At 43.4% G+C, this 26,190-nt stretch overlaps 1 protein-coding gene across 4 annotated transcripts; it reads left to right on the top strand.

Annotated features, from left to right (window-relative positions):
* Nucleotides 1–1,631: 1,631 nt before the first annotated feature.
* Nucleotides 1,632–21,124, top strand: TMEM39B (transmembrane protein 39B). 4 transcript variants are annotated; one of them, XM_069972531.1, is made up of 9 exons: nucleotides 1,632–1,722; nucleotides 6,411–6,592; nucleotides 12,831–13,050; nucleotides 13,483–13,566; nucleotides 13,645–13,799; nucleotides 14,664–14,985; nucleotides 15,130–15,317; nucleotides 17,285–17,405; nucleotides 20,799–21,124. In XM_069972531.1, the coding sequence occupies exons 2-9, from the start codon at nucleotides 6,465–6,467 to the stop codon at nucleotides 21,033–21,035; spliced, it is 1,455 nt and encodes a 484-aa protein (XP_069828632.1). In that variant the 5' UTR covers nucleotides 1,632–1,722; nucleotides 6,411–6,464; the 3' UTR covers nucleotides 21,036–21,124. The 4 variants fall into 4 exon arrangements, with proteins under 4 accessions (XP_069828632.1, XP_069828634.1, XP_069828633.1 ...); XM_069972533.1 differs by having other exon boundaries at nucleotides 1,682–1,722; nucleotides 6,414–6,592; XM_069972532.1 differs by lacking the exon at nucleotides 1,632–1,722 and adding an exon at nucleotides 1,729–1,855 and having other exon boundaries at nucleotides 6,414–6,592.
* Nucleotides 21,125–26,190: the final 5,066 nt, after the last annotated feature.

Raw genomic sequence — 26,190 nt, 5'->3', positions numbered from 1 at the left:
TCCAGCCAATGAAAAGGCTGCCGGTGCGCAAGCGCGCTGGCAGCCTTTTCTCTCTCATGGACCCGGAAGCAAGAGACATCGCTGGACGGTGGAGGCAGGTGACGGTGAGGCGGACGGCGGGCGAATGGAGTGGCGATCGTCACCGGAGGGATGGTGAGTATGGTGTCTGTGTGTGTCTGTGTTTTTTTTGGGGGGGGGGGGGGGTCCCGCCGGAGTTGTCCTTTAAGTTTAAGTAGAGGGATAGAACTAATACACCTCTCTCTCACCTAGACTATCCTCTATGCACCAGTGCCCACCTGCACTTAAGAAGTCCACACCGTCCCTGATGAACCTCCATGTTGTCACTACAACTGCCTGAGACAAGGAGGAGAAACGCGTCGGAACCCCAGTGGCAAAAAAATACACCCATTCTTTTCTCTTTCTCTCATCCATAAACTACTTCTTATCTCTGAAGGGCCACACCTACATGACTTCACAAATCCTACTAGTGGAACTACCCGACTAACAGCACGGACCTAGTGCAGGGTGGGCTCCGCTAGCTGTAGGGGACGCCTGACTCTAGCGGCTCCTACTTAGTGAGGTAGGGCAAACTAGTACATACTACCACTCCCGACCTTACCCAGACCAACTTGGTCTAACACAGATACCTTCCTTTACTTAAGTGTAATAGTGTACCGCTGTTGTATGCTTTTTGTATATCTAATAAAACTTAGTCTTATAACTGACTGAGCTGGTCTACCACTTTCCTGTCTGTTTAATGTTTTGACATTACGGGTGGAGACACGAATCACATAGATATCTATCGTATTATTCACATTTCCGTATGTTTTTAACAGGAACCAACAGCAGGCTTGAAGAATGTGCTGATAGCCCCGTATAGCGTATGGGGTGCTGAGCAGAAAGGTATGTCTCTTACCTTCCTTCTCGGCGCGGTTCCTGTGCTGTTAGCAGTTTAATCCTCGGTCCGGAGCATTGCTCTGCCCCCTCGAGTGCTCCTAACGGTGCTCCGGACCGAGGATTCCACTATCAACAACACAGAAACAACATAGAAAGAAGGTAAGAGACATACCACCCTCTTTGGCGCCCTGTGTGCAATAGGGGGTTATCAGCAGGTTACTTTAGTCTTAGTTCCCCTTTAATATTTTTTTTTTTTTGACACAAAACAAATATAGCAAATTTAGAGGGAGAATTATTAAACCATCTTATATGAAGATTGCCTTTGTTGCCCATAGCAACCAGCAATAAGAGCTCAGCTTTCATATACTCAGCTCTGGTAAAAAAAAAAAAAAAAAAAAAAAAAGAATGTTGTCATAGCAACCAATGACAGCTCAGCACAGAAAGCTTGATATCCCCCATAGTCACATGACTACTCCTTCACCTTGATCACTACTTAAAAAAAAACAGGAGTGGAGAGAGCACAAAAAAAATACTAATGCAAAGATTTATTTTTATTACTGCTTTTAGTAAAACTACGGAACAAATGTAGGGCCAAAATACTGACCATATTAAGCTTTCGCTATTAGTAAATCCTTTATGGCCAGTATCGTTTCCCGCGCACAAATCATTACACGCTCTGCGGCCGCGCATGCTCAGGGAGAAGGAGCCGGCGTGGGCGCGTGACGTCATGACGCACACAGGCGCGCTTCCCAGGCGAGCAGGGCTCTCGTTTCTGCGCGTGCTCGCGCTTTATGACACAAGGCGCGCGGCCGCCGGACAGAAGTGGTGAGTGTTTTAGGGGGGCGGTGGCTGCAGAGGCTGCTGAACCTCCAGGGAGGCAAAGTAAGCGAGGCCGTGCGGTGTGCGGATGTGTCTGGCCGGGCTCTCCTCATAGTCACGGCTCTGTTGGACGGGGGTGGTGAGTGTCTGCTGCTGTTTTTATGTGGAGCTATTTCTGTGTGATACATCTGGTGGTACCACTCCTTATTGTAAAGCTGCTCCCCCTCAGAGCTGTGCTCCCTTATGGGGGGAACTTTGCTCAGTGTTGATATTTTCTGTCACAATTGCTTGAGTGACAGCTATATAATACATTGTTACTATGAGGCTTCCAGGTGCATCGCCCCCTGTATATGTGGTGACCACCTGGCCTCCGCTATAAGAACTAGTGCCGACCACAGGAGCCAATCAGATCCTTCCTTTCATTTTGTCGTCAGCCTTAAAGGAGACATAGGATGGGCAGTGGGTGAGTGCTGATCTCTTTTCCTGCCATGCTGCCTGCTTATTATTACACATGTCTGTCAGCAGCTCTATAATATTTGCGGAACCTACACTTTAACCCCTTAAGGACCGGACTGATTTAGATTTTTGCGCTTTCGTTTTTTCCTCCTTGTGTTTAAAAGGCCATAGCACTTGCATTTTTTCACCTAGAGACCCACATGAGCCCTTATTTTTTGCGCCACTAATTGTACTTTGCAATGACAGGCTGAATTTTTGCATAAAGTACACTGCGAAACCAGGAAAAAATAAATGTGAAAAAAAAAAAAAAAAAAACGCACACTTTATTTGGGGGGTATTTGTTTTTACGCCATTCACCCTGGGGTAAAATTGACTTGTTATATATGTTCCTCAAGTAGTTACGATTACAACGATATGTAACATGTATAACTTATATTGTATCTGATGGCCTGTAAAAAATTCAAACCATTGTTAACAAATATATGTTCCTAAAAATCGCTCTATTCCCAGGCTTATAGCGCTTTTATCTTTTGGTCTATGGGGCTGTGTGAGGTGAGATTTTTTGCGCCATGATCTTTACTTTCTATCGGTACCTTGATTGCGCATATGCGACTTTTCGATCCCTTTTCATTACAACTTTTCTGGATTTGATGCGACCAAAAATGTGCAACTTTCCACTTTGGGATTTTTTTACGCTTATGCTGTTTACCGTGCGATATCAAGAATTAATAAATTAATCGGGCAATTACGCACGTGGCGATACCAAACATGTTTGTCTTTGTTTGTTTATTTTTTATTTATAACATGAAAAAAGGTGGGTAATTCAAACTTTTATTAATGGAGGGTGTTTTTTTTATCAGTAATACTTTATTGGTGCGTTCACACCTACAGGATCTGCAGCTGATTTTCTGCAGCAGATTTCATTTAAATAACTGAACACAGCAACAAATCTGCTGCAGATCTGCTGCAGATCCTGTAGGTGTGAACGCACCCTATATATTTATTTTACACATATACTGGAAGCCTCCCTGGGGAACTTCTAGTATAAGCACACTGATCTCTCATTGAGATCTATGCTGTATAGCTATACAGCATAGATCAATGAGATAGGCACTGGATTGCTTTCCGCTGCTGCAGCCAAAAGCAATCAAGTGCCAAGCCGGGATCAGCGTCATTACGGCGATGACCCCGTCCGGTAAAGGATGTGTGGATCGCTCCTCTTGGACAACATCCCGGGGGGGGGGCGATCCACCCCACTAGACACCAGGGATGAGGCTGCTAAAAGGATTCAGATGCAGCTGTCAACTTTGACAGCTGCATCTGAATCCTTAATTAGCGGGCACGGCGATCGGACTGTGTCCGCTAATTGCCGCGGCCTAGGGCTACATGTGGCACCTGGGACCACGGCGGTTCAGAGCGGGGTCCCCACTCTGAACTTCCCGAGGCGGCCGCAGGGCGTAAATATACGCCCTCGGTTGTTAAGGGGTTAAGCTATGATCAGCTGTATATTTAGTTCACTGACATGTTCATGTGTGAGTAAGTAAGGTGAGCTCATGTTCCGTCTATAGAGCAGCATTGTATACCTGCCCAGGTAGCATCCTTCTAGTGTCACTGGGGGTACTTGAGAGTATGATGACATGGCTTATTTTTCCCAAAAAATATTTTGGTATATTATACTGGAATTTGTGACGTGGTTTGGGACATAGGACTGTGGTCAAACCTAGAAAACAAAACATTAAAGGGGTTGTCCGGCGAAAAAAATTATTCACAGAATAACACACATTACAAAGTTATACAACTTTGTAATGTATGTTATGTCTGTGAATGGCCCCCTTCCCCGTGTCCCACCACCCCCACCCGTGTACCCGGAAGTGTGGTGCGCTATACATTACCTGTCACGTGCCGACCACGGTCTCCGATCCTCAGCAGTGACGTCTTCTTCGGGAGGCCAGCGGATCTTCCCGAGTGCTGGCCGCCCTCTGCAGCGTCATCCGAAGCTCAGCCGCGATTGGCTGAGCATAACTGTGCTCAGCCAATCGCGGCTGAGCAGCTGATGACGTGGCCGCGTCATCAGCCGCTCAGCCGCGATTGGCTGAGCACAGTTATGCTCAGCCAATCGCGGCTGAGCTTCGGATGACGCTGCAGAGGGCGGCCAGCACTCGGGAAGATCCGCCGGACTCACGAAGAAGACGTCACTGCTGACGATCGGAGACCGTGGACGACACGACATGCGGTGAGTATAATGCACCACACTTCCGGGTCTAGCGTGGGTGGGGGGAAACACGGGGAAGGGGGCCATTCACAGACATAACATACATTACAAAGTTGTATAACTTTGTAATGTGTGTTATTCTGTGAATAATTTTTTATCGCCGGACAACCCCTTTAAGAAAAAGTCATACTTACCTGTCCTTGTGCCCCTGCATTGCAGCATCACTAGCTCTCTGTTGGCCTCCAGTCTTCAGTTTTTCTCAGCTTACGTCGGGAAGTGCCCTTTCTGCCAGTCAGTGACTGCAACGTTGTCCCTCCCCAGTTACTGGCTGAGCTGACATTTTTGAGCCAGTATGTGATGTCACCGTTAGGGGTCCGTGCTGGTGAAGCAGCGCTGCAGGGGGCACGAGGATGGGTAAGTGTGACTTTTTTTTATTATGTTCCTCCGACCTCCTGCTCACATGAGTTTATTTGATTTGGCTGGAGTTCTCATTTAAAAGAGAAGTCCCATGAAATAAAAAGGCAGGCAGGTGGTTGGAGCAAATTAATAGTCAATCTATACATACCCTTTCCACCGTTTTGCCATTCCCGGGTCTCGCGGTTGGCCTCCAGCTGTTATTTACAGCTGGAATCCGGGAATGCCACTAGGGATGGTCCGAACCTGCCGAGGTTCGGTTTCGTACGAACCCGGACTCTCTGCAATGATTCCCGCTGTCTTAAACCTCTGTGCAATGGGTGGATACAGCAGGAGGACCGCCTGGAAAACCGGGATACAGCCACAGCCATAGGCTGTATCCCAGTTTTCCAGGCGGTCTTCCCGCTTTATCCACCCTGTCCACGGAGGTTTAAGACAGCGGGAATCATTGCCGAGAGTCCGGGTTTGTACGAAACCGAACCTCGGCAGGTTCGGACCATTCCTAAATGTCACATGTCTCCAGCTGCAACGTCGCTGAGTGATTGCCCGCCCAACCAATCAGTGACTTGGGCAGGGTCCTGCCGCAGTCACCGGTTGGCTGAAGGGGCAGTTGATTACTCGGGTATGTGATTTTGCAGGCCGGCGGCTGTCAGTGGGACCTGAGAGTGGTGCTATGGGGACAACTTTGAATGTTTTGTTTATTATGTTCCCACATTTTTTTTATTTCATAGGACTTCTCCTTTAAGCTTCATCATGGACGCTTCTTAAAGGGGTTGTTCACCAAAAAATAATTTATTTCAAATCAATAGGTGCCAAAGATTTGTCATTTACTTTCAGTTTTCCAGTACTTATCAACTGCTGTATGTCATGCAGGAAGTGGTATTCTTTCCAGTCTAGAGAGCAGGAGATGTTTTCTATGGGGATTTGCTACTGCTCCGGACATTTCCTGACAGGGACAGAGGCGACAGCAGAAAGCACCGTGTCTTGACAATACACCACATCCTTCAGGGCATACAGTAGCTGATAAGTACGGGAAGGCTTGAAATTGTTTAATAAAAGTAAATTACAAATCTGGCTTTTTTTGGCACTAGTTGATTTGAAAGAAACATTTTTGGTGTACTACCCCTTTAGGAAAAATGTTTGAAATATATGTGTCACTTATTGTGCTATGTTAAATGTATGCTGGGCAAATTTACTGCCGGAATAACGTATTAAAATTTTATTATAAAACTTTTATTTTATTTAAAAGTTTTGTATAGACAACCTAACTACAAAAAAAAAAAAAAAATATATGAAATGAAATACAAATATATAAAAGGGCACTTCACAACAATGCTGGAGTGTTGAGCCTCCAGGTATCCTGCTTTGCTTGTACCAAATGGCACTGATACAGATACACAGAGCAGGGTAACCAGCACAGGTATTGGCGTCTACTACTCGCCCAAATATGTGCCAAAAAAAACAGTGTGAACGTAGCCTTTAGGTGTGAATTCTTTTAAATGAATTCTTAGTTTTGTTACATGTTTTTTTTTTTTTTTTCTATGAAATGTGCACGGATAATCTCTGTAATGTTCTGTTTACATATTTTAATGTATGTTCTTTTGTACCACAGCAGCTCCATCCGCCATACATGTCTTGTTTGTGACTGAAATAGCTAAGCCAAGAAATGGCTGGGGGCCGGCGAGGCCCAAACCGGACATCATACTGTCGAAATCCCCTGTGTGACCCTGGATCTGCAGGTGGTGCTGTCCATGGCGGAGCTCCTACTGTGAGCGGAGTGAGGTCCAGAGCCAGGTAGGGGTCAAATCGGATATTGAGAGTTCCAAATGATTTACCAGCCTTATTTGCATCCATACCTGTCTGTCTATGATCTAGTATACAGGTAGCTGGCTACTTAAAGGGGCACTCTGGAGAATATAGAATGTTTTTCCATCAACTAACACCAGAAAGTTATTTAGACTTGTAAATAACTGAAGCATTCCAGTACTTATCAGCTGCTGTATGTCCTGCAGGAAGTGGTGTAATTTCCAGTCTGACACAGTGCTCTCTGCTGCCACCTCTGTCTTTGACAGGAATTAGCAGCAAATCCCCATAGAAAACCTCTCCTGCTCTGGACAGTTTCTGATACAGACAGAGGTGGCAGCAGAGAGCACTGTGTCAGACTAGAAAGAAAACACCACTTCCTGCAGGGCTTACGGCAGCTAAGTACTGGAAGGATTGTAATGTTTAAATAGAAGTAATTTACAAATCTGTATAACTTCCTGACACCAATTGATCTGAAAACAATTTATTTTCTCTGGAGTAGCCCTCTAATACTGGCGGTAGACCATAGACAACCCAGTAAGGCTACAGCACCTGCATTGTTAGGACTGGTGTCTTGTTTGCTGTAGTCATTACATTTATCATTCAATTCTACTTGCTAAGGATCCTGAACACACTGAAATATAAGAATTTTGTAAAAATTTATGAAAAAAAACACTGTTCCATTGCATATACACCTTTGAGGCACTTCTGTAATACAGTCTGGTTTGCGGAGTGGTTGACAAATTGCCAGAATATAGTGCAATGTTATGGTTTTATATTGGACATGGTTACACGCATGAGACTTTGGTAAACATTGATTGTTGTAAGTGGATCTTATGTGTTAATGAATAATGGCGGCTTTTAATGATAATGGTTGCATTCATGTACAGCAGGGGTCAGTACCCTTGGCTCTCCAGCTGTTGCAAAACTACAACTCCCATCATGCCTGGACAGCCAAAGCTAAAGCGGGAGAGCCAAGGTTCCCTACCCTTGATGTACAAGATCAATAATAATTAAGACACGTTTGCATAAAGCAAGTACATTGAATGTGTGACATGAATTTTTACGTGGTAAAATCTGCAATGTTTTGTCTTCTCGGTCACTGTTCACATCTTCACTGAAAGGTCCACAAGTAATATATCAATTGTAATGAAGTAGCAAGTTGTTTTATAGAATGTGATATATGATATCCAACACTGGTGTATTCTGACACAGTCATTCATTTACAGTGTAACCTATTGGGTAATGGTATCCTTCCTGGGAACTATCATTCTGTAAGTGCTAAGCAGAAGCTTATAGATAATAGGTGTCGAACTCAGGTCCTCTGACATTTTCAAGACTACAATTCCCATCATCCCTGGACAGCTAAAGCTTTGGCTGTCCAGGCTTGATGGCACTTGTAGTTTGTGTCACAGGTGAAGGGCCTGAGTTCGACGCCTATGTGTAGATTATAACAAGCACTATTATATGGGTATACTGGCTAAAGATTTGTAAAGTTTGTAAATACAGTGTGGTGGAATAATATAGACACGAGATGGTGCATGTACTGCATGTTTGACATAAAATTGCAATAAGCATGGTAATGCTACGTTTACACGGAACGATTATAGCGATAATTGTTCCATGTAAACACAGCGAACAATCAAACGACGAGCGAGAAATCGTTCATTTTGGTCTTTCGTCGTTCGATAAAAATTCGCAGATCGCTTCGTGTAAACAGTCTTTCAAAGATTCACCCTATGTGAAAGATGGGCTTGAGTGATTTTAAAAACGATCGCAATAACTATTTTTCTTACGAATATTTTAGCGATTTTTCTAACAATTTATTCGTCTAAAGGCTGATCATTATAAAAACCAAATTGTTGCTTCAAAATCGTGAAACGATCGATTGGGCAAATTATTGCTTCGTGTAAACACAGCATTAGGGTTTATAGTTAGCCTGAAATCGTTCACCATATTACACAGAACGATTCTGTGTACGATCGATTAGTTACGATCGTTAATACGATCGTTTATTCCTTCTGATCCCAGCAAAACAATGAACATTGTGTAATGACACTGAACAATTAGTGAACAAATGCGGAACTTGAGCGAACGAATGTGGAATTATAGCGAACGGTTAACAATAACTTTTGGTTTAGATCTAAATCAACGACATACAAACGATTTGGCGGTCGTTGCCTGCAATTACGCAGAACGATTATCGTTTAAATTCGAATGATATAACAATTTTTCGCACAATAATCGTCCCGTGTAATAGGGCCCTTACACAGTGCTCGTTGCCCATGCAGCATATGAATGTTTAATGTGTTTATGTCGATGTCAAGAAAGCAGCATGTACAGATGCTTTGTCATGAGATGCTGTCATCACTCATCAATCATCACTGTCCTCAATCAGGGCTTGTTGGGGGGGGGGGGGGTAGCCTCCAGCATGTAGGTCATGACAGATTCCCTTTTAAAGATTGCCTCAAGTAAACAGGACAACACTGCAGTACCTTGCACTGCTGCTACAAATAACAGTATCTGTACTAACCCACTTGCAGCTTATCAAAACAATGTAGAGGCTGCAGGGTTTATGCAAGCAATCAATCCACCCCCTAAAGCTACCAAACAGAGGGTGTCAGGAGTCGAACTGCCGCCAATCTCCTATAGATGGCCTATGCCAGGGGTAGGGAGCCTTGTCTCTCCAGCTGTTGCAAAACTACAACTCCCATTATGCCTGGACAGCCAAAGCTAAAGCTTTGTCTGTCCAGGCATGATGGGGGTTGTAGTATTGTAACAGCTGGAGAGCCAAGGTTCCTTACCCCTGGCCTATGATAAGCACAGCCCATGACTTTTTTTTTAAAGGCTCGAACCACATGTCATTGGTACAGTCACTTGTTGCTTCTGTTTACCCCTGTCAGCCAGGCTCCGGCCAAACTTATACCATGACATGACATGGGCAGATCACTCCAGGTTTTGTCTTGGACAGGTTGATAAATCTGGTCAGTTGACTTTCTTGATGGCAAACGATTATATTTACTACAGTAAGGTACACTTTGATAAGATAAAGTCTACTGTCACAAAAAAAAAAAAACGAACACAAAAGACTAACCTGTAACAATCAGAGAGGGCAGCAAGCAGCTGCATCCTCTTCTCCCTGCATTGTCTATTAGAGATGAAGGAACTTGCCGAAAATTTGGGTTCACACAAACCCAAACGATCAGCATTTTGAATCCCACTGCCGGAGGAAGATGGATGCAGTCCTCAGGCCGTGCCAACACAAACTTTCACCTAGTTTGCTGATCTCTAGTGTCTGACTCTTGGACAGCCCCATAGGCTTACAGCCCTATTACATGTGACATGTGTGTTTGTGATTTGTTAATCATTAAAAATCAGTTCTCCTAAAAGGACCTCTACATTATAAGTCTGTCTAGGTGTAGATCTCTGGTCCCGTTCTTGCTGCCAGTCGTGACCTGAACATTCAAACCTTGATGGAATATATATATATATATATATAATGAGAGAAATAATTTTTGTATTTTTTTTTTTTTTTTTTTTATAGACAGGTATGTTTTAAATCGACTCTGAACCCACAATCTGACCCCCCCCCCCCCCCCCCAAACCACTTGTACCTTCAGATAGCTGCTTTTAATCCAAGATCTGTCCTGGGGTCCGTTCAGCAGGCGATGCAGTTATTGTCATAAAAGTCAACTTTTAAACTTGCAGCCCCGTGCCCAACGGGCATGGCCTAGATTGTGTGTGCATTAGGCTGACACACCCTCTCTGTCCCTTCTCCCCACCCTCTTCATCATTAGGAATGTTCCAGGCAGATTGTCTCCTATTCATCAGCTGTGTTAGCACGGCACATGGGCTGGATCGTTAAGGCCCCTGTGTAATGTTCAGACAGGAGGAAATGTTCCAGTGGCATTCCTAATGATGAAGAGGGTGGGGAGGAGGGACGGAGGGGTGGTGCAAAGTTAGGGCACAGATATTCTAAGCCACGCCCATTGGGCACGGGGCTGCAAGTTTAAAAGTTGTTTTTTAGGACAATAACTGCATCACCTGCCGAACAGACCCCAGGACAGATCTTGGATTAAAAGCAGCTATCCGAAGGTACAAGTGGTTTGGGGGGGGGGGGGATTGTGGGTACAGAGTTGCATTAAGAAAAATTGCCTTGCATTGTGTAGAGTTCTTAGTGTATTTATGTCCATATTGCACACTCGACAGAGCTACATTACACCCTGGCACACTTTGAACATATGCAAAGGTGTCAAATGATTTGTATTTGCTTTCAAAACTACTCATCATGTCTCTAGTTTCGTTTGGTGCCAATACTTTATGCAAACTTTTATGTCTTCTGAATAGGAAATGAGTAAGAGGAACAGGTAGCTGAGAACTCCCTTTTTGCCTGTGAGCCATAAACAAATCATGATATAATTGTTCTATTTTGATACCTAAGAAAACTCTGCAGAGCTCCAGACTAGGAAAAAACCATTATCTAGGTGACTTCTAAGATGAAACATTTAGTAGCCAAAACATTTAAATACACATATAAATATGTTGTAATGAAAAAAGACTGACTGTATGCAGCGGTTTGCATCTCTTTCCTCCTTCTGTTTCCTCCTTTTCTGCTTCTCACGGTCCTGTCTGACCTATTATAACTACTATAATACTACTCCCTACATATACAAATGTAAGTACTGTAGGATTATTCAAAGTCTGGTGCAAAAGTAAATTTAACATGTACATATAGACATAAGATGACAACATAGAAGCAAGAATCATCTTTTTGCTTGTTGGAATTTCTGCAAAGCTTTTAAAATAAATTTGTTCCGCACAGAAACTCCAAACCACTGTGAATTTAAAAGGAAAAGTTCAGGCCTTAAATACTTCAGATAAAACACTGAACAGGATTTTGCACCCTACTTTTTGAATCCCCTGGTATAAGACCTTGTTCTTGTAAGTAAATCTCACAATGAAATCTGCAGATGTTCTGCTCCAAAACGGTGTCTTACCTTATCGAGACCCTCCCTGTAGGTTTAGTGACATGCATTTAAAAATATATACTGTATTCACTTATCACTTAGGCCCCCTTTGCAAATCCAGTAAATTTATCAGGATTTCCAGATGAAACCATTTTCAGACCCATAGGTTTCTATTGGGCATGAATACCCTTCAGGATTTTCCAATTAGGCTGATTTGGTTCCCTGTAGCACTGTATAAAGCTCCTGTGCAGCATGTGGCACGTACCGTCCGTGGCTGCAGCTTTATACCCCAGAAAATGAAGTTTGTTCCACCCCACATGCGGCAGGAAGAGGCGAGCAGGTAGTCATCTGAGCGGCTCCCCGTCTGTGTCTAGTCATGGCTCTCTTTATGTCAGGGAACTTGGCGTGGATGACTGACAGGCAGAGAGGCCTATTACTGGCACCCCTCCTTGTCAATCATCTCCGCTGAGCTGAGAGAGCGGTGACTAGACACGGGCGGGGGGGGTCGTCCAGATGACTACCTGCTGGCCTCTGCCTGCCACGCGCTAGGGGATTAAATTTCATTTTCTAGGGTATAAAGCTGCTGCTGAAGCCACTGCCGGTGTGTACCACGAGATGCACAGGAGCTTTATACAGTTTTGCAGGGAACCAAATCAGCCCAATTGGGCTGATTGGTTCCCTTTAAGGATGTCCCTAACGGAAAATAGCTCTGGAAGATATTGGACACGTCCTATATTCCAGAATTACAGCACAGATGCCACATAGAACCCTATGGGGGTATCTAAAATTACGGACAGCTCCATATACATTACATGGCAGCCAGGGCAAGTACCACCGGGTGCTCATGCTGGCCCCTTTAAATGTACACACTCCTAATCACGAGCGCATACAGTTAAATGCAGCTGCTGACCCCATCAATCACTCCTGTAGCTGGAGGATTTTACTGATAGAGCCAGGCAGCTGTATTATTACAGTGCTGCAAAGATTTAACCATTTACAGTTCTAACAGCATCTTATTGATACGTGACTCTGAAGAGCTGCGAGTCCACTACACAGCTTCACGCTCCGTAACCTCTGTGGATTACGGAACGTGGGGATAAGCCCTTTGTGTAGTGGAGTTTTGTGATCGCCATCCACATGCACCATAAATGTAAATTGTTAAGGAAACCATGCTTTCTAACATTGCAATCTAGATCAGCAAACTGATTTCAACGTTGCTATTGCAGTGTTTGATCCTGGTTTTGTTTGCCTTCTCTCTATAGGAGTAGTTCAAACACAGGATTGTCAAGTCCCCCTCTTGCTGCACAGACAGTGGTACCCCTGCGACATTGCAAAATCCCTGAACTACCTGCAGACCGCCATCTAGTTTTTGAGCTGCAGCTCTTTCTGTGTCACCTGATTGCCTTGTTTGTGCACTATATCAATATCTACAAGTCTGTTTGGTGGTACCCACCATCCCACCCACCTTCTCATACTTCTCTGGTAAGTAACCAGCACTTGGTTATCAACGAGCTGTTTCTGCCATATGTCTTAAATATTAGTACTACTTTGATAATAAAGACATTACACATTATTTAACTATCAAAACCATTTACATGGCACCTGATGAAGAACAAAGTGTGCATGGTGCAATCCCATGCTGCTTATGGTCCCAGATTAAGTAGGTCACTCTTAAAGCGGTACTCCGGGCTGGGGGGCTTTTTGGCCTATGGCCTATGGTAGATGATGGCCAGTGACTTGGCACTGACTGGCTGAGCGGACTTGAAACGTCACGTCTCAAACCGGCATCAGTCTAGGAAGCGGCTGGGCAGCGTGGACCGGAGCGGCGTGGATATATACTAAGGTTTATTATACATCTATAGAATTTGTTTTTGTTTGAACTTGGATCTTTTTAAATTTTTTTATTTTTTTCAGAACTTTCACCTGATAGACTTTAATGTGCTGACCCTCACAACCATTGTGCTAGCTCGAAGATTAATTGCGGCAATCGTGCGGGAGGTATGTTGGCAAAACTCTAGAATTCCTGTCAGGAATAGCTGTGTGCACTCGGATAACTGCTTGTGTCTCATTGTTTAGGCTTCACAGGGAGGAAAGTCTTCTCTTCCGCACTCATTACTCCTGGTGGCCACACGGTTTGCTGTTCTGACTGGGACAGGATGGAGTTTATGCCGCTCCATCATCTTGTTGTTCAGAACACACTCTTTCCTCAACCTTCTATTCTTATGTTATCCGTAAGTAATCGGTTAAAAGTGCTGAAATATTGTAAATATTTCATGAAAAGAGATAAAAATATCTTTCATTTATAACCTAGAAGACAACTTGCTAAAAACAATTTTTTTATAATTGTCCCTTGGTGCAGGGGAAAAAAAGACATACTCGCCTGCCCCAATCTGTTGCCATTCTGACAGCTGTCCTGTCCATCCTTTCATGTTGTCTCGATCCTGTGGCAACCTCCCTATCAGCCAGTCACTGGCTGAGGTAGGTCACTGCTGTGGCCAGTGGTTGCTTGAGCAGTCAAACCTATTGGTTTGTTTATGCCTGAACAATCTCTTTAATTATTTGGGTACTGTGACAGTGATTACTATATAAATTAAAAAAAACTTTCAGAAGTTTATGCCGTCCTAACAAAGGGTAGCATAAACTTGTGACAGAGAAGCTGTACAGAATGATGTATCACTTACATTGTTCTGTGCAGCTGATCCAGAGTTTTCCTTCCGAATAACATGGACAATAAGCCCTCGCCATTATGTGCTTGAGCCTAGCAGTCCTGGATATTCATGAGAAACAGAAAACTCCGTCCACCAGCTGCTAATTGCCAGTTATCTATCCATGCTGTGTATAGCCAGTCACCTGTCAATCAGCAGCTGGTGGTTGGGGGGAGGGGTGTGGCATGATTCCTATTCTCCTGCATATTAGGAGAGCGGCAGAACAAAATTATGTAAGTAATGCGCTTATCTCTTGAGCATTTGTCAATACTTTATACTGCCCTCATTTAAGGCGGCATAAACCTAACGACAGATTTCCTCTAACTAGCTTAATTTTCATGTTGGTATATTCCGTCTCATAAATGTAACTTGTTTCTATCGCTTTTCTAGATTTGGCATGTATATCCCATTTCTACACCTGGGGTATGATTTCCGTCGGTCAAGCCTTTTTGCCCATGTACCCAGCAGTCGTGTTGGTGGAGACCTGGGCTCTGTTGATAAGGCAGGTCGTGATTACTTGACAGTACTGCAGCACATGTGGAGGCCCAGCACAGATCCTCTTCCAACACATGCTTGCTGCCTCTCTCCAGACCTAATTCGTAGTGAAGTGCACTACTTGAAGCTGGACTTCAATTGGCGTGTGCGGGAGGTGCTGCTCAGTTCTATGCTATCTGCATACTATGTGGCTTTTGTGCCTGTATGGTTTGTCAAGGTACAATACTTATTATCTTGTTCATGCACTCATAGCTTGTTCCTTTTAAAACATACCACAGTTTTGTGGTTTGTATAGCATTAATTTTGTGTGTTAAAAATATCAATATAAAGATATATACCTTTTTTTTTTTTTTTTACACAGAGTACACAATATTATGATAAGCGTTGGTCATGTGAACTCTTTCTTCAAGTTTCCCTGAGCACTTCAGTAATCCTGACCCAGCACCTCCTGCCTGCACGGTACTGTGATCTCCTGCATAAGGCAGCTGCTCACCTTGGCTGTTGGCAAAAAGTGGACCCAGCACTCTGCTCAAACATGCTCCAACACTCGTAAGTATATGTTAAAGGGGTATTCCAGGTTATTTTGATATTAATTCTACTGATTTCTCTTGTAATATAATTAATATATCTCATTGGTTTCTATAATAAATTTTGTCTCTTTCTCTCTATTTTTATGTAAGTCACGTGTTTCTGTGACGTCACCGAACCGGAAGTGTGGGGACTTCCCCGACTCGGCCGGCCTCTTGGTGTTTATGTAGTTAGAAAGCTAGCAGAGCTTTACAAACGGCCTCCCTGCGCACGGGAGGTCACATGACACCCTGTTCCCGGGCGGCCTGTCAGTGTGAAGGAGGTCGCATCCACCTCCTGTATAATCACTAAAACCCTCCACCCCCTGCCAGTATAATCCTCCCGATGTCTCCCCCGGCCCCCTCCATCCTGTGTATACAGTCCTTTTCAAAGATCTCTCACCCCATCCCCCGGTCTCGGCACCTCTTGCACTCAGCTGACAGTCTCTCTCTCTCTCTCTCTCTCTCGCTGTGTGTGAAGCAGGAGAGATTTCTTTCCTGCTCCGTACACAGTTCCTGGCAGCTGAGTTTTATCGGGGCAATTGACAGGCACTGTGTACGGAGCAGGAAAGAAATCTCTCCTGCTTCACACACAGCGAGAGAGAGAGAGAGAGAGAGAGCCTGTCAGCTGAGTGCAAGAGGTGTCGAGACCGGGGGATGGGGTGAGAGATCTTTGAAAAGGACTGTATACACAGGATGGAGGGGGCCGGGGGAGACATCGGGATGATTATACTGGCAGGGGGTGGAGGGTTTTAGTGATTATACAGGAGGTGGATGCGACCTCCTTCACACTGACAGGCCGCCCGGGAACAGGGTGTCATGTGACCTCCCGTGCGCAGGGAGGCCGTTTGTAAAGCTCTGCTAGCTTTCTAACTACATAAACACCAAGAGGCCGGCCGAGTCGGGGAAGTCCCCACACTTCCGGTTCGGTGACGTCACAGAAACACGTGACTTACATAAAAATAGAGAGAAAGAGACAAAATTTATTATAGAAACCAATGAGATATATTAATTATATTACAAGAGAAATCAGTAGAATTAATATCAAAATAACCTGGAATACCCCTTTAAAGCAAACCTGCTCTGCAGATTTTTTTTTTTTTAGTATTGATTCAAAATTAGGAGAAAGGTGGAAAGTTTCCAACATGTTTAATTACTTAAATTGTTTAAGGCTATGTTCACACTCAGGGCCATTTTATACAAGCATGGCCGATATTAAGGATGATATTTGGTCTTATGAACAGCCAAAAATAACGGCGTGTGAACATAGCCGGTGTTAAACCTTGGCCATGGAAAGAGTATGAGTTGTTATGGAAGGTTAGGAAGAGGCGTTTTACATTTATTACACGGTGGTCGTTGTGTTATGAGATCTGTATTGTTCTAAGTAACAGATTTTTTTAGGCCTCTTCTCAAAAAGAGTAGCTGGAGAACCCTGCATATTTGTATATTAAATGTAAAGGCCCCCATTGTGGCAGCAGACTGTCCTTCCTTACAATCATCTGATCAGGGTAGGAAATTAAATTTTAACGCCCTATTCTGTATTGTTCCCTAGATATAGGCTACCACCAAAGGAGTCTGCTAGCAGTTTCTCTCCTCCCCTCTTTTGTAAGCGCATAAACGCTCAGCCACACCTTCATGTGTATGGGGGTAATTGGGATAAATGTCATTGGTTATTAATGGTTATTAAATGTGTATAACCTCCATAATTCTTCTTGATGAGCTTCAGCAAAGTCAAAATGGCTACTTATCCTGGCAATACCAGCTAAATGTAGGGGCCACCTGCCACTCGCTCATAGTCAGGGGAAGTTTGGACACACAGTGGATAACTGTATTGGAGACCCCCCTTCAACTTGTTCATATAGGGAACAAAACTGCTCAACCATTTCCACCATCGAACTTCATCACACTCAAGCATGCAAAACCATTAATCCATGCATGTTTATCTTGCAGGTGGATGGAGGAATGCATGTGGCCCCAGGGGGTCTTGGTAAAACACAACAAGAATGTCTACAAAGCGGTTGGTCATTATAATGTGGCGATTCCCTCTGATATGTCTCATTTTCGGTTCCATGTAAGTTCTGCTAATAAACCGGTTCTTGGAATCATTAGTTGGAAAAAAAAAAAAAAATAGATGTGGGTTTATATGTACAGAGATAAGCCACGTCAGTACACAGGCGGCTTTACATAATCTTTTCTTTTCTTTCGCTTATCCTATTTTGTACCTTCAGGCAAATGAGAAATTTCCCATGCTTCAACGTTCTTTAGAGCCTGTGGGTGTCTTAGTGATGTGGGTGTCTCACTGTCTTAGTGATAACATCACAGTTGTTTTTTTTAAAGGGGCTATCCGAAAAAAGCATCACACCATACTTAGGTTGTGTGTGGTATTACAGCTTTATTTACTTTAATGGAACTAAGCTGCAATACTATACACAAACTGGGAATGAAAGTGGTGCTGTTTCTGGAAGAAGACCGCAATTTTTTTAAAATCCTGGACAGCCCCTTTAAGGCAGTATTAGACAGCCAAGCAACCCTGTAAACACTGCTTGAGAACTGTGTAGCTAGGGCTGCACAAACAGATAATGTATGGCAGTCCTAGCATTATTCAGCCTTCGGCCACATATCCCATATTACATGGGAAAATGTGCGTCCGACAGCTCATCGTCTTGTTCATTGACTGGCCCTACTACATGGGGTGATATCCGCATAGCTGGGCAGCTGCCTGTGTAATAGGGCCTTTAGTAAGCCTTACCCTTCATACTTTCACAGTAACAGGAAATTAGGGTTATAGCAATAGCCTTATGTCTGAGTAAGAAAAGAAGTGTAAATCTTTTTTTAAGAACATCACTCAAAATAGCCTTGACAAGTGGTGATCTATGGGGTGGTCTTCAGGAAAATAGGGACTATGCATAATGTATGCTGGAATGAAAATCCATCACACACAATCTTGTCTGGATAAGGGGGTGGTCTTTTGGAGAGGTTTCTCTGCTCATATGTCTGTAGTAATCACAAAACACATTGTCCTGTGCTGTATAACAATACGTTCAGTGTTTATTTACAGGTATATGAAAGATTTGTGTCTGGTACCCACCCCCATACCGCCAATGGCGTTTTGTACACTTTATCAAGCCGTGTCTGGTCCAGGGGTCAGCCTTTCTCCTATGGGCGGTATTTTGGCAAAAAAGAAACAAGTTTTATTCCAGCAGCGCAGGTAGTCAATGAGGCGGGGCCTAAAGCATCTGTGCCCCAGCCCTGCAGCGCCTCTCTCCCTGTTTTTTTTTTTTTTTAATAATTTTTGGGCGATAGATAGGCGCTGCACACCTGGGGCACAGATGCTGTAGGCCCCGCCTCATTGACTCGCTACACTGCTGGAATAAAACTTAGGGCATCGGACATAGTGTGATGAAGTATACAAAATGGCACAGACTCTTTGGGGGTGGGTACCGGCCGATACAGATTAAGTCTCACACACACACACACACACACACACACACACACACACACACACACACACACACACACACACACACACACACACACACACACATATACATACATATATATATATAGTATATTATGTATGTCATGGACCTTTTGAATGCAGAGGTAAACAGTGGAGATGTACTCCAAAGTATTTTGTGCAGTCCAAGTGCGTACTTAGGGTTAAGAGACCATTACTATTCCAGTGAAGTAATTGGCTTGTACCCAATGAGGCGTATGTACTAAGTCACTTATGGGGGGGCAGTTTTAATTCTTTTGATAAGCTTAATTAAAAACAAATTTTTATAAGACAAAAAAAATCATATCACCAGTGTACAAATATGTTCTCTAAAAAAAAGTTCATACACAGTAAAAGAAAAAAAGCCAAAAATTGAGTGAAAAGTGTGATATTCAATATATAGGCTGTATTTTGCAAAAGCAGATCAATAATATTAGCATGTTCATTATAATCCATTCCAGCTGTTCTACACAGTGTGCACTGCAGTGAAGGGCATTATTATATTGAACATATGGCTGTATTTTTCCTCAATTACAGCTGTAATTTACAGTTTACACAGTTTTTGCATGTTTCAGAAAGTTTCATTTTTATGTACAGGAAAAAAATGAAGTTAAGCATATTTTTGTGTATATTTATTTTAATGGATCTGTTTGTTTTTTCGTTTTTTTTTTAAAATTAATAGTCAGTTTTTTCCCCCTTTAAACGGACAGCAAAAAGTTCAGTATTGCCCTAGCCTTATTATTTAAAAAAAAGTTTTTATGTTATAGACAAATGGAGGCTAAGGGTGCATTTACACAGATTTATCCGACAGATTTTTGAAGCCACTAAACGATTACCGACCACTCAGGCCACTAATCATGTTGTGTAATGGTGCATTTACACAGACAGATTTATCTGACAGATCTTTGAAGCCAAAACCAGGAACAGACCATAAACTGGGATCAGGTCATAAAGGAAAGACTGGGATCGATCCTCTTTTCAAATCCATTCCTGGCTTTGGCTTCCAAAATCTGTCAGATAAATCTTTCTGTGTAAACGCACCTTAAGGCTGGGTTCACACTACGTATATTTCAGTCAGTATTGTGGTCCTCATATTGCAACCAAAACCAGGAGTGGATTGAATACACAGAAAGGATCTGTTCATACAATGTTGAAATTGAGTGGATGGCCGCCATATAACAGTAAATAACGGCCATTATTTCAATACAACAGCCGTTGTTTTAAAATACCAGCAAATATTTGCCATTAAATGGCGGCCATCCACTCAATTTCAACATTGTGTGAACAGAGCCTTTCTGTGTATTCAATCCACTCCTGGTTTTGGTTGCAATATGAGGACCACAATACTGACTGAAAGATACGTAGTGTGAACCCAGCCTTATAGCGCATGTTAAAAGGCAATGATCAGCCGGCATGCACAGCTGATTGCAGTCTTTCAATATGCTGAAAGAGCACAATTTGTGCAGTGACGGTCTGCTGTGCGTCACTTCGCATGATAGATGGCAGCAGATCACAGCTGACTTCAGTGTTAAGTTAATTGTTCAGGCAACCCCTCCCACCACTCGCTGTCTGTGTGTGTAATAGGACAGGCAGCAAGCGGAGGACGAATGGGAGGTGGGCGCTGAGCTGACAGGCCGGTGCTCGCTTCCCCCGAATCATCGTGCTGTGTAATATGGCCTTTAGTCTCCAGGAGAAAATTAACCCCATTGGTTTCTGGACAATAAGTCTCTCAATAGCCATCCAGCACTCTGCTTTCTACTGATAAGGGGCTATAACCCTGAAACAGCTGTTTAGACCTGATGTTCATTCTTCAGTGCGGAGAGAGGAGGCGCGTGAGCCTCTCATAGACTTCCATTTTGACACGTGTGAACAGAGCCTAAGGGAAAGCTACCTTGGGAAGGTGGTGTGAGAAATCCTACTTTATTATTCTGTTATCTTACAAATTTTTTTCTTTTTTCGTTTCACCAGTTTTTCTTCAGTAACCCACTGCGAGTTCTGAACATTTTAACAACACTGGAAGGATTTCTCATCTTTTACCAGCTCTACTCGCTTCTGTCTTCAGAAAAGTGGCATCATACCATTTCTCTGGCCCTCATCCTCTTCAGTAATTACTACGCCTTTTTCAAGCTGCTGCGTGACCGGATTGTACTGGGCAAAGCATATTCCTACACCGGGGTCTCGGACTCTGAACAGAAGCTGAACTGACTCTCACTACACCAAAGCTCTGTATTTTTGTTACAATTGCTTTGTTTCCTTATGTAATTAAAAACAAGAGCATATTTTTTTACTCTCAAGCTGTGTTTGGTGGTCTTTCACAAGATGGCGATAAAAGACCCTGGTGTTCCCATGAACAACATTCGTCACCTATTTGCAGTATAGGTCCGGTGTTTGTATTGCTGTATCGGCCGTTTTAAATATCAGTCACACATCTCTGTTTAGACAGCCGCACAGAATTAAAGCAGCCAACGTGGTAAGTGTAAGGCTGCATTCACACATTCCGTGTTCCGCACGGAACATGGACGTGGAATGCCTGTAACTGACAACCCCCACCCCCTCGGCCCGGGCAGCATCTTTGATAAGATGTTGGGAGCGGGGTAACTGTACAGATATGCCCCGCGCTGTAATAAAACAGCCGCGCGGCGCATATCTGTACAGTTCTGCCAGCATCCTATCACAGTTACTGCCCGGGCCGGGGGAGAAGTCTGTAACAGGCAGAACATGGAACATGTGAATGCAGCCTAAGTGGTAGATCAGTGACTTAGAAGTTCTATCCCCACATTTACAGTATAGAGTTATATGAGAGACAACTCTTTACTTTCTTGGCTCTTATACACATCAGGACAGTGTCATGCTGCATCTCACAGGACACAGAATCTGCACATAGTGCGCCAAGGGAGTGTTTATTGTAGGAACTCCCCTCTTACATCAATGTACTTGAGGCCTGTTAGTAAATACCCCCCCCCCCCCCCCCCCCCCCCCCCCCCCGCCCCCAAATAACATCTGTCCTTTTTTAAGACGCACATCAGGTTTCGGTAAACAGCTCCTGTTGTATTCTGCAGGTTCATTAAAGGGGTATTCCAATCTCATACTGCCTTAAACTAGTGACAGATATGCTGAACAGATTGGTGAATTCTGTTCAGCTTTTCTCCTAATATGCAGGAGAATAGGATTCTTGCCACACCCCTCCTCCTGCCCTCCAGCTGCTGATTGACAGCTGACTGCCTATATACAGCTTGGATAGATAACTGCCAATCAGCAGCTGGTGGGATGAGTGTTCTGCTTCTCATGAATATCCAGGACTACTGGGCTCACACACACACACAATGGAGAGGGCTACTTACTGTCTGTGAGATGTAGAAAGATAATTCTGGATCAGCTGCACAGAACTATGTAAGTGATACATCATTCTGTTAAGCTTCTCCGGCATTAGTTCATGCTATTCTTAGGACAATATAAACCTACCGACAGTCTCTCTAACCTCTAGATGATCCTGGACGTACATGTACATCCTGGCCGTCATTCACCAGACAACCCTGGACGTACATGTACGTCCTGGGTGTCTGATGTGCTATGAAGCATGCGCTTCATAGCAGGTTGGGGGGGGGGGGGGTTGCTAAAGTTCCCCATCCCTGCTTTACACGGAAGTAAGTGGCTTTTTGTAGATGAATAAAGGGTGTACTGACTGGCTGTTTCCAATGCCCTGTGCATGTTTTATGTTATACTAGAACACCATTCCATCTGCATAACATTCTTAGCTGGCAATAAAAATAGATTTTTAGTGTCGCCAGCCAAGATTGTCCCCAGGGTCCTAAAACCGCTGCCTTGTTTTTCATGATCGCACAATGATTTAGCCAGAAAATCTCTGCAATGTAAATGAATCCTGTATATCATTGATCACAGTCTGGCATGGAGAAGCCTTTCCTGACTGATGGCTAAAAGAATTTATATCAGTAATATAGAGGATATGATTATCAGTCCGTAGCCTTTTGATCCCTACATAAACTAATCTGACACATCCAACTAATGTAGCTGTGCATCAAAGGTGGACTGTAGTAAAAGCACAAAAGACCTCGTAAATAAACCTGTACATGTGTAACAGACAAATCACGCCATGAATCAGAGGATCTGCGGCTGTAACGACATAATCCGCCATGCTGGCTACAGGGCTGTAAAGTCTATAAATGTCTAAAATCAAAGCCTGACTGGTTTATTATAATGACATCATGTGACTGCAGACAGGACATAATACTAAATAATATTATGGCTATAACAGTCATAACACCTAAACTCTGCCCTACATGTCCTGAGATTGCTGTGACACCGATCCTGAAAACTTTTAACTCTTGTGATGCCATTATCAATAGTCATGTAGTCACAAATAAAAGGGGGGGGGGTCCTCTTTGCTCTCACATGTGGCGGAACTTATATTTTTCAAATTACCAGCTATGTCCTGTGGTACCCCCTAGGTGAAGTATACGCTCTGGCCGGCCAGGGGTTAACAGGGTGGGCTGCTGACATACAGCAGGATTTCCATCCCGCTGTGAGTTTGCCCATTGAGTGTACAGGGCAGGGATCCACAGCGGATCTCGCTGCAAATTCGCATCCGAACCCGAACTTCGGTATTTGATTAGCGGGGGCTGCTGAACTTGGATAAAGCTCTAAGGTTGTCTGGAAAACATGGATACAGCCAATGACTATATCTATGATTTCCACATAGCCTTAGGGCTTTATCCAACTTCAGCAGCCCCAGCTAATCAAATGCCGAAAGTTCGGGTTCGGATCGACTCGAGCATGTTGCAGGTGCGCTCATCTCTAGTGACCACGGAAGGGAACATCGGGGGTTGGTGGCAGGTGATGATCTTCATGTCGTGCATGCAGCTGCTCTGCAAGGGGCGGTGAAAGAAGGGACAACGGTGGTGAGCTAAAAAGAATCACAGCTGCATGCCCTGGTGTTCTTTTCGGCGGGCATGCTTCCAAACAAAGACTTTGCTAGGCCTTATATTTAGCAATTCAGCAAAACCTCTACTATGTCTTATTTTTAGGAGATATCTTATTTTTTGAGAAAACGAATCATGGTACTGTATTAGCAGGATTATACACTCTGCTCACTGACTATTGTTCCCGGTGTGATGAGAAGTCCCTATGCTCTGCTTAGCATCCCGCTAATAATATGAAAGAGCATGTGATCATAAGACTGCCCAGCCTGTGATTTCACTATTCCCTCTGACTAATTGTTCCTTCCAGTGAAAATGATGTAGCAGGAGTCATCAGGTGGGCAGAGATGCCCCCTGTCTGCTATTTGGAATTTCAGATGGATTTAAGCCATGCCACTGAATGTTATAACTAACATTGGAGGCCAGTGGCAGCTACAACAGTACGGGCATTATGGTAGAAGGGACCAGGGGCTTTTTAGTACTACCTGATTGGTGCCGCTGCACCGATTCTAACGGTGCCCAATTTTTTTCATGACACCGCCTGGTTCCTGAGATATTCCCTTTTTTGTTATATCTGGTGCACTGGAAGTGGGTCCAGTACCCCCAATGTAGAGATAATTGCCATTACTTTAAAACAATGGCCATTGTTTTAAAGTAACTGTAATTATTTGCCATTAAAATGACGGCCATCCACTAAATTTCAACAGTGGGTGAACATAGCCTTTCTGTGTTTTCAATCCACTCCTGGTTTTGGTTGCAAATTACTGAGCAAAAATACTGTGTGGGAACATAGCCTAAAAGGAGAAGTCCGACGAAAATATTTATTAACGTATTGTATTGCCCCCCAAAAGTTATACAAATCACCAATATAAAGTTATTATGGGAAATGCTTATAAAGTGCTTTTTTTTCCTTGCACTTACGCATCAAGGCTTCACTTCCTGGATAAAATGGTGGTACTATACTATTTTTTTCTTTCTAAAATTGACAGAATGTTAATATTTATTTAGAATACTCATCAACAAGTGTTGTGTTTGGAATATTGTTATTATTTTATGTTCTTGACCCCGCACTGTCAGCACCCCACTGACATGTTGTTGGATAAGTAAGGAACCTGTTCAAAATGTTAAAGGGGTTATCCAGCGTGGGTGCTATTTTTAGATGTGGCCGGGGAGGAGGTGGCTGAAAAAAAAGACATCCACTCACCTTCCCCGTTCCAGCAGCCACCTCCTCCCTGGCCACATCTAAAAAAAGCTCCCCCACGCTGGATAACCCCTTTAAGGGCCTTTTGGGACTTTTATATTGATCTATTGAACTGTTTTGGGTTTGATCCCTCTCTGTGTATGTGAGATCTGTGGCCCACACTCGTTTAACCCTTTGAAAACACCAGTTACTTATTCATATCAGGAAAAAATGGCCATCTCCCCACTTAGATGCCAGTTTTAACACCCAAAACCACTTTGGGCCAGGCTGGACTCTCTTGAATGTTATGCAGAGCATCCCTCTCTGTGGATTATCAGTGTGAGATCAGTGGCTTAAAGTAATTTAACCCTTTGAAAACACCAGTTACTTATTCATATCAGGAAAAAAATGCCAGTCTGCCCACTTTGATGACAGTTTTTACACCCAAAACCACTTTGAGACAAGCTTCACTCTACTTGGAGTGACGCAGGGCATACCTCTCTGTGTGTGTTGGCAGAGTAATATCAGTGGTCCAAAGTCAATTTTATTTTCAATTCACCATTTTTTTGTTTTTACTTTGATGTCCATTTTATGCCAAATAAATTTTATGTCCATTTTATGCCAATAAATATGGGGTCCTTTTGGCCATATTTATCTTCATTCCCCTCAGGACACCTCACTTATGGGTAATTTATGATTATTATAATTTTCTGTAAGAATAATGGCTAAAAAAGGAAAAAGAAAAATCCTGTGAATAAGAAACTGGCTAAATAAGAAACCAACTTCAGTATTGTGGGGATCCTGAGGAGTTAGCTACGCCTAGAGACAGAGGCCTGGGACTCGTAATACCCTACCTGGTGGGGCAGAGGGTGGTCATATATGAAAGCACACATATATATACACGTGACTACGAGGATTTCTTCTTTCAAAGTTTCAAGTATCTATACTACAATCTCGGCAGAGTACTGTACTAATTAGACAAGGGCCCCTACACTACCCTCGCTACACCAAGTCTTTCTCTACTTTTCCTTTTCTTCTCTATAAGGTCTAGGTATGATGAAGACTTTTTTTAATTGAACACCTGTCTCCAAAGAATCTGCTAGACAAACATTTTAGGCTCTTTGCTCCAGCATTATCCTCGTCTTCATACAAAGTCCACATCTGTAGTTCTCCACACTAATAGTTCCAAATAGTTACTTTGGGCTCCCATGTAGTATAAAGACCCAATTTGGACCCTAAAATAGGA

The sequence above is a fragment of the Dendropsophus ebraccatus genome, chromosome 5, assembly GCF_027789765.1.
Source record: "Dendropsophus ebraccatus isolate aDenEbr1 chromosome 5, aDenEbr1.pat, whole genome shotgun sequence".
Classification (NCBI taxonomy): domain Eukaryota; kingdom Metazoa; phylum Chordata; class Amphibia; order Anura; family Hylidae; genus Dendropsophus; species Dendropsophus ebraccatus.
The sequence above is the reverse complement of the archived record's forward strand: the minus strand, read 5'-3'. Positions and strand labels throughout refer to the sequence as shown.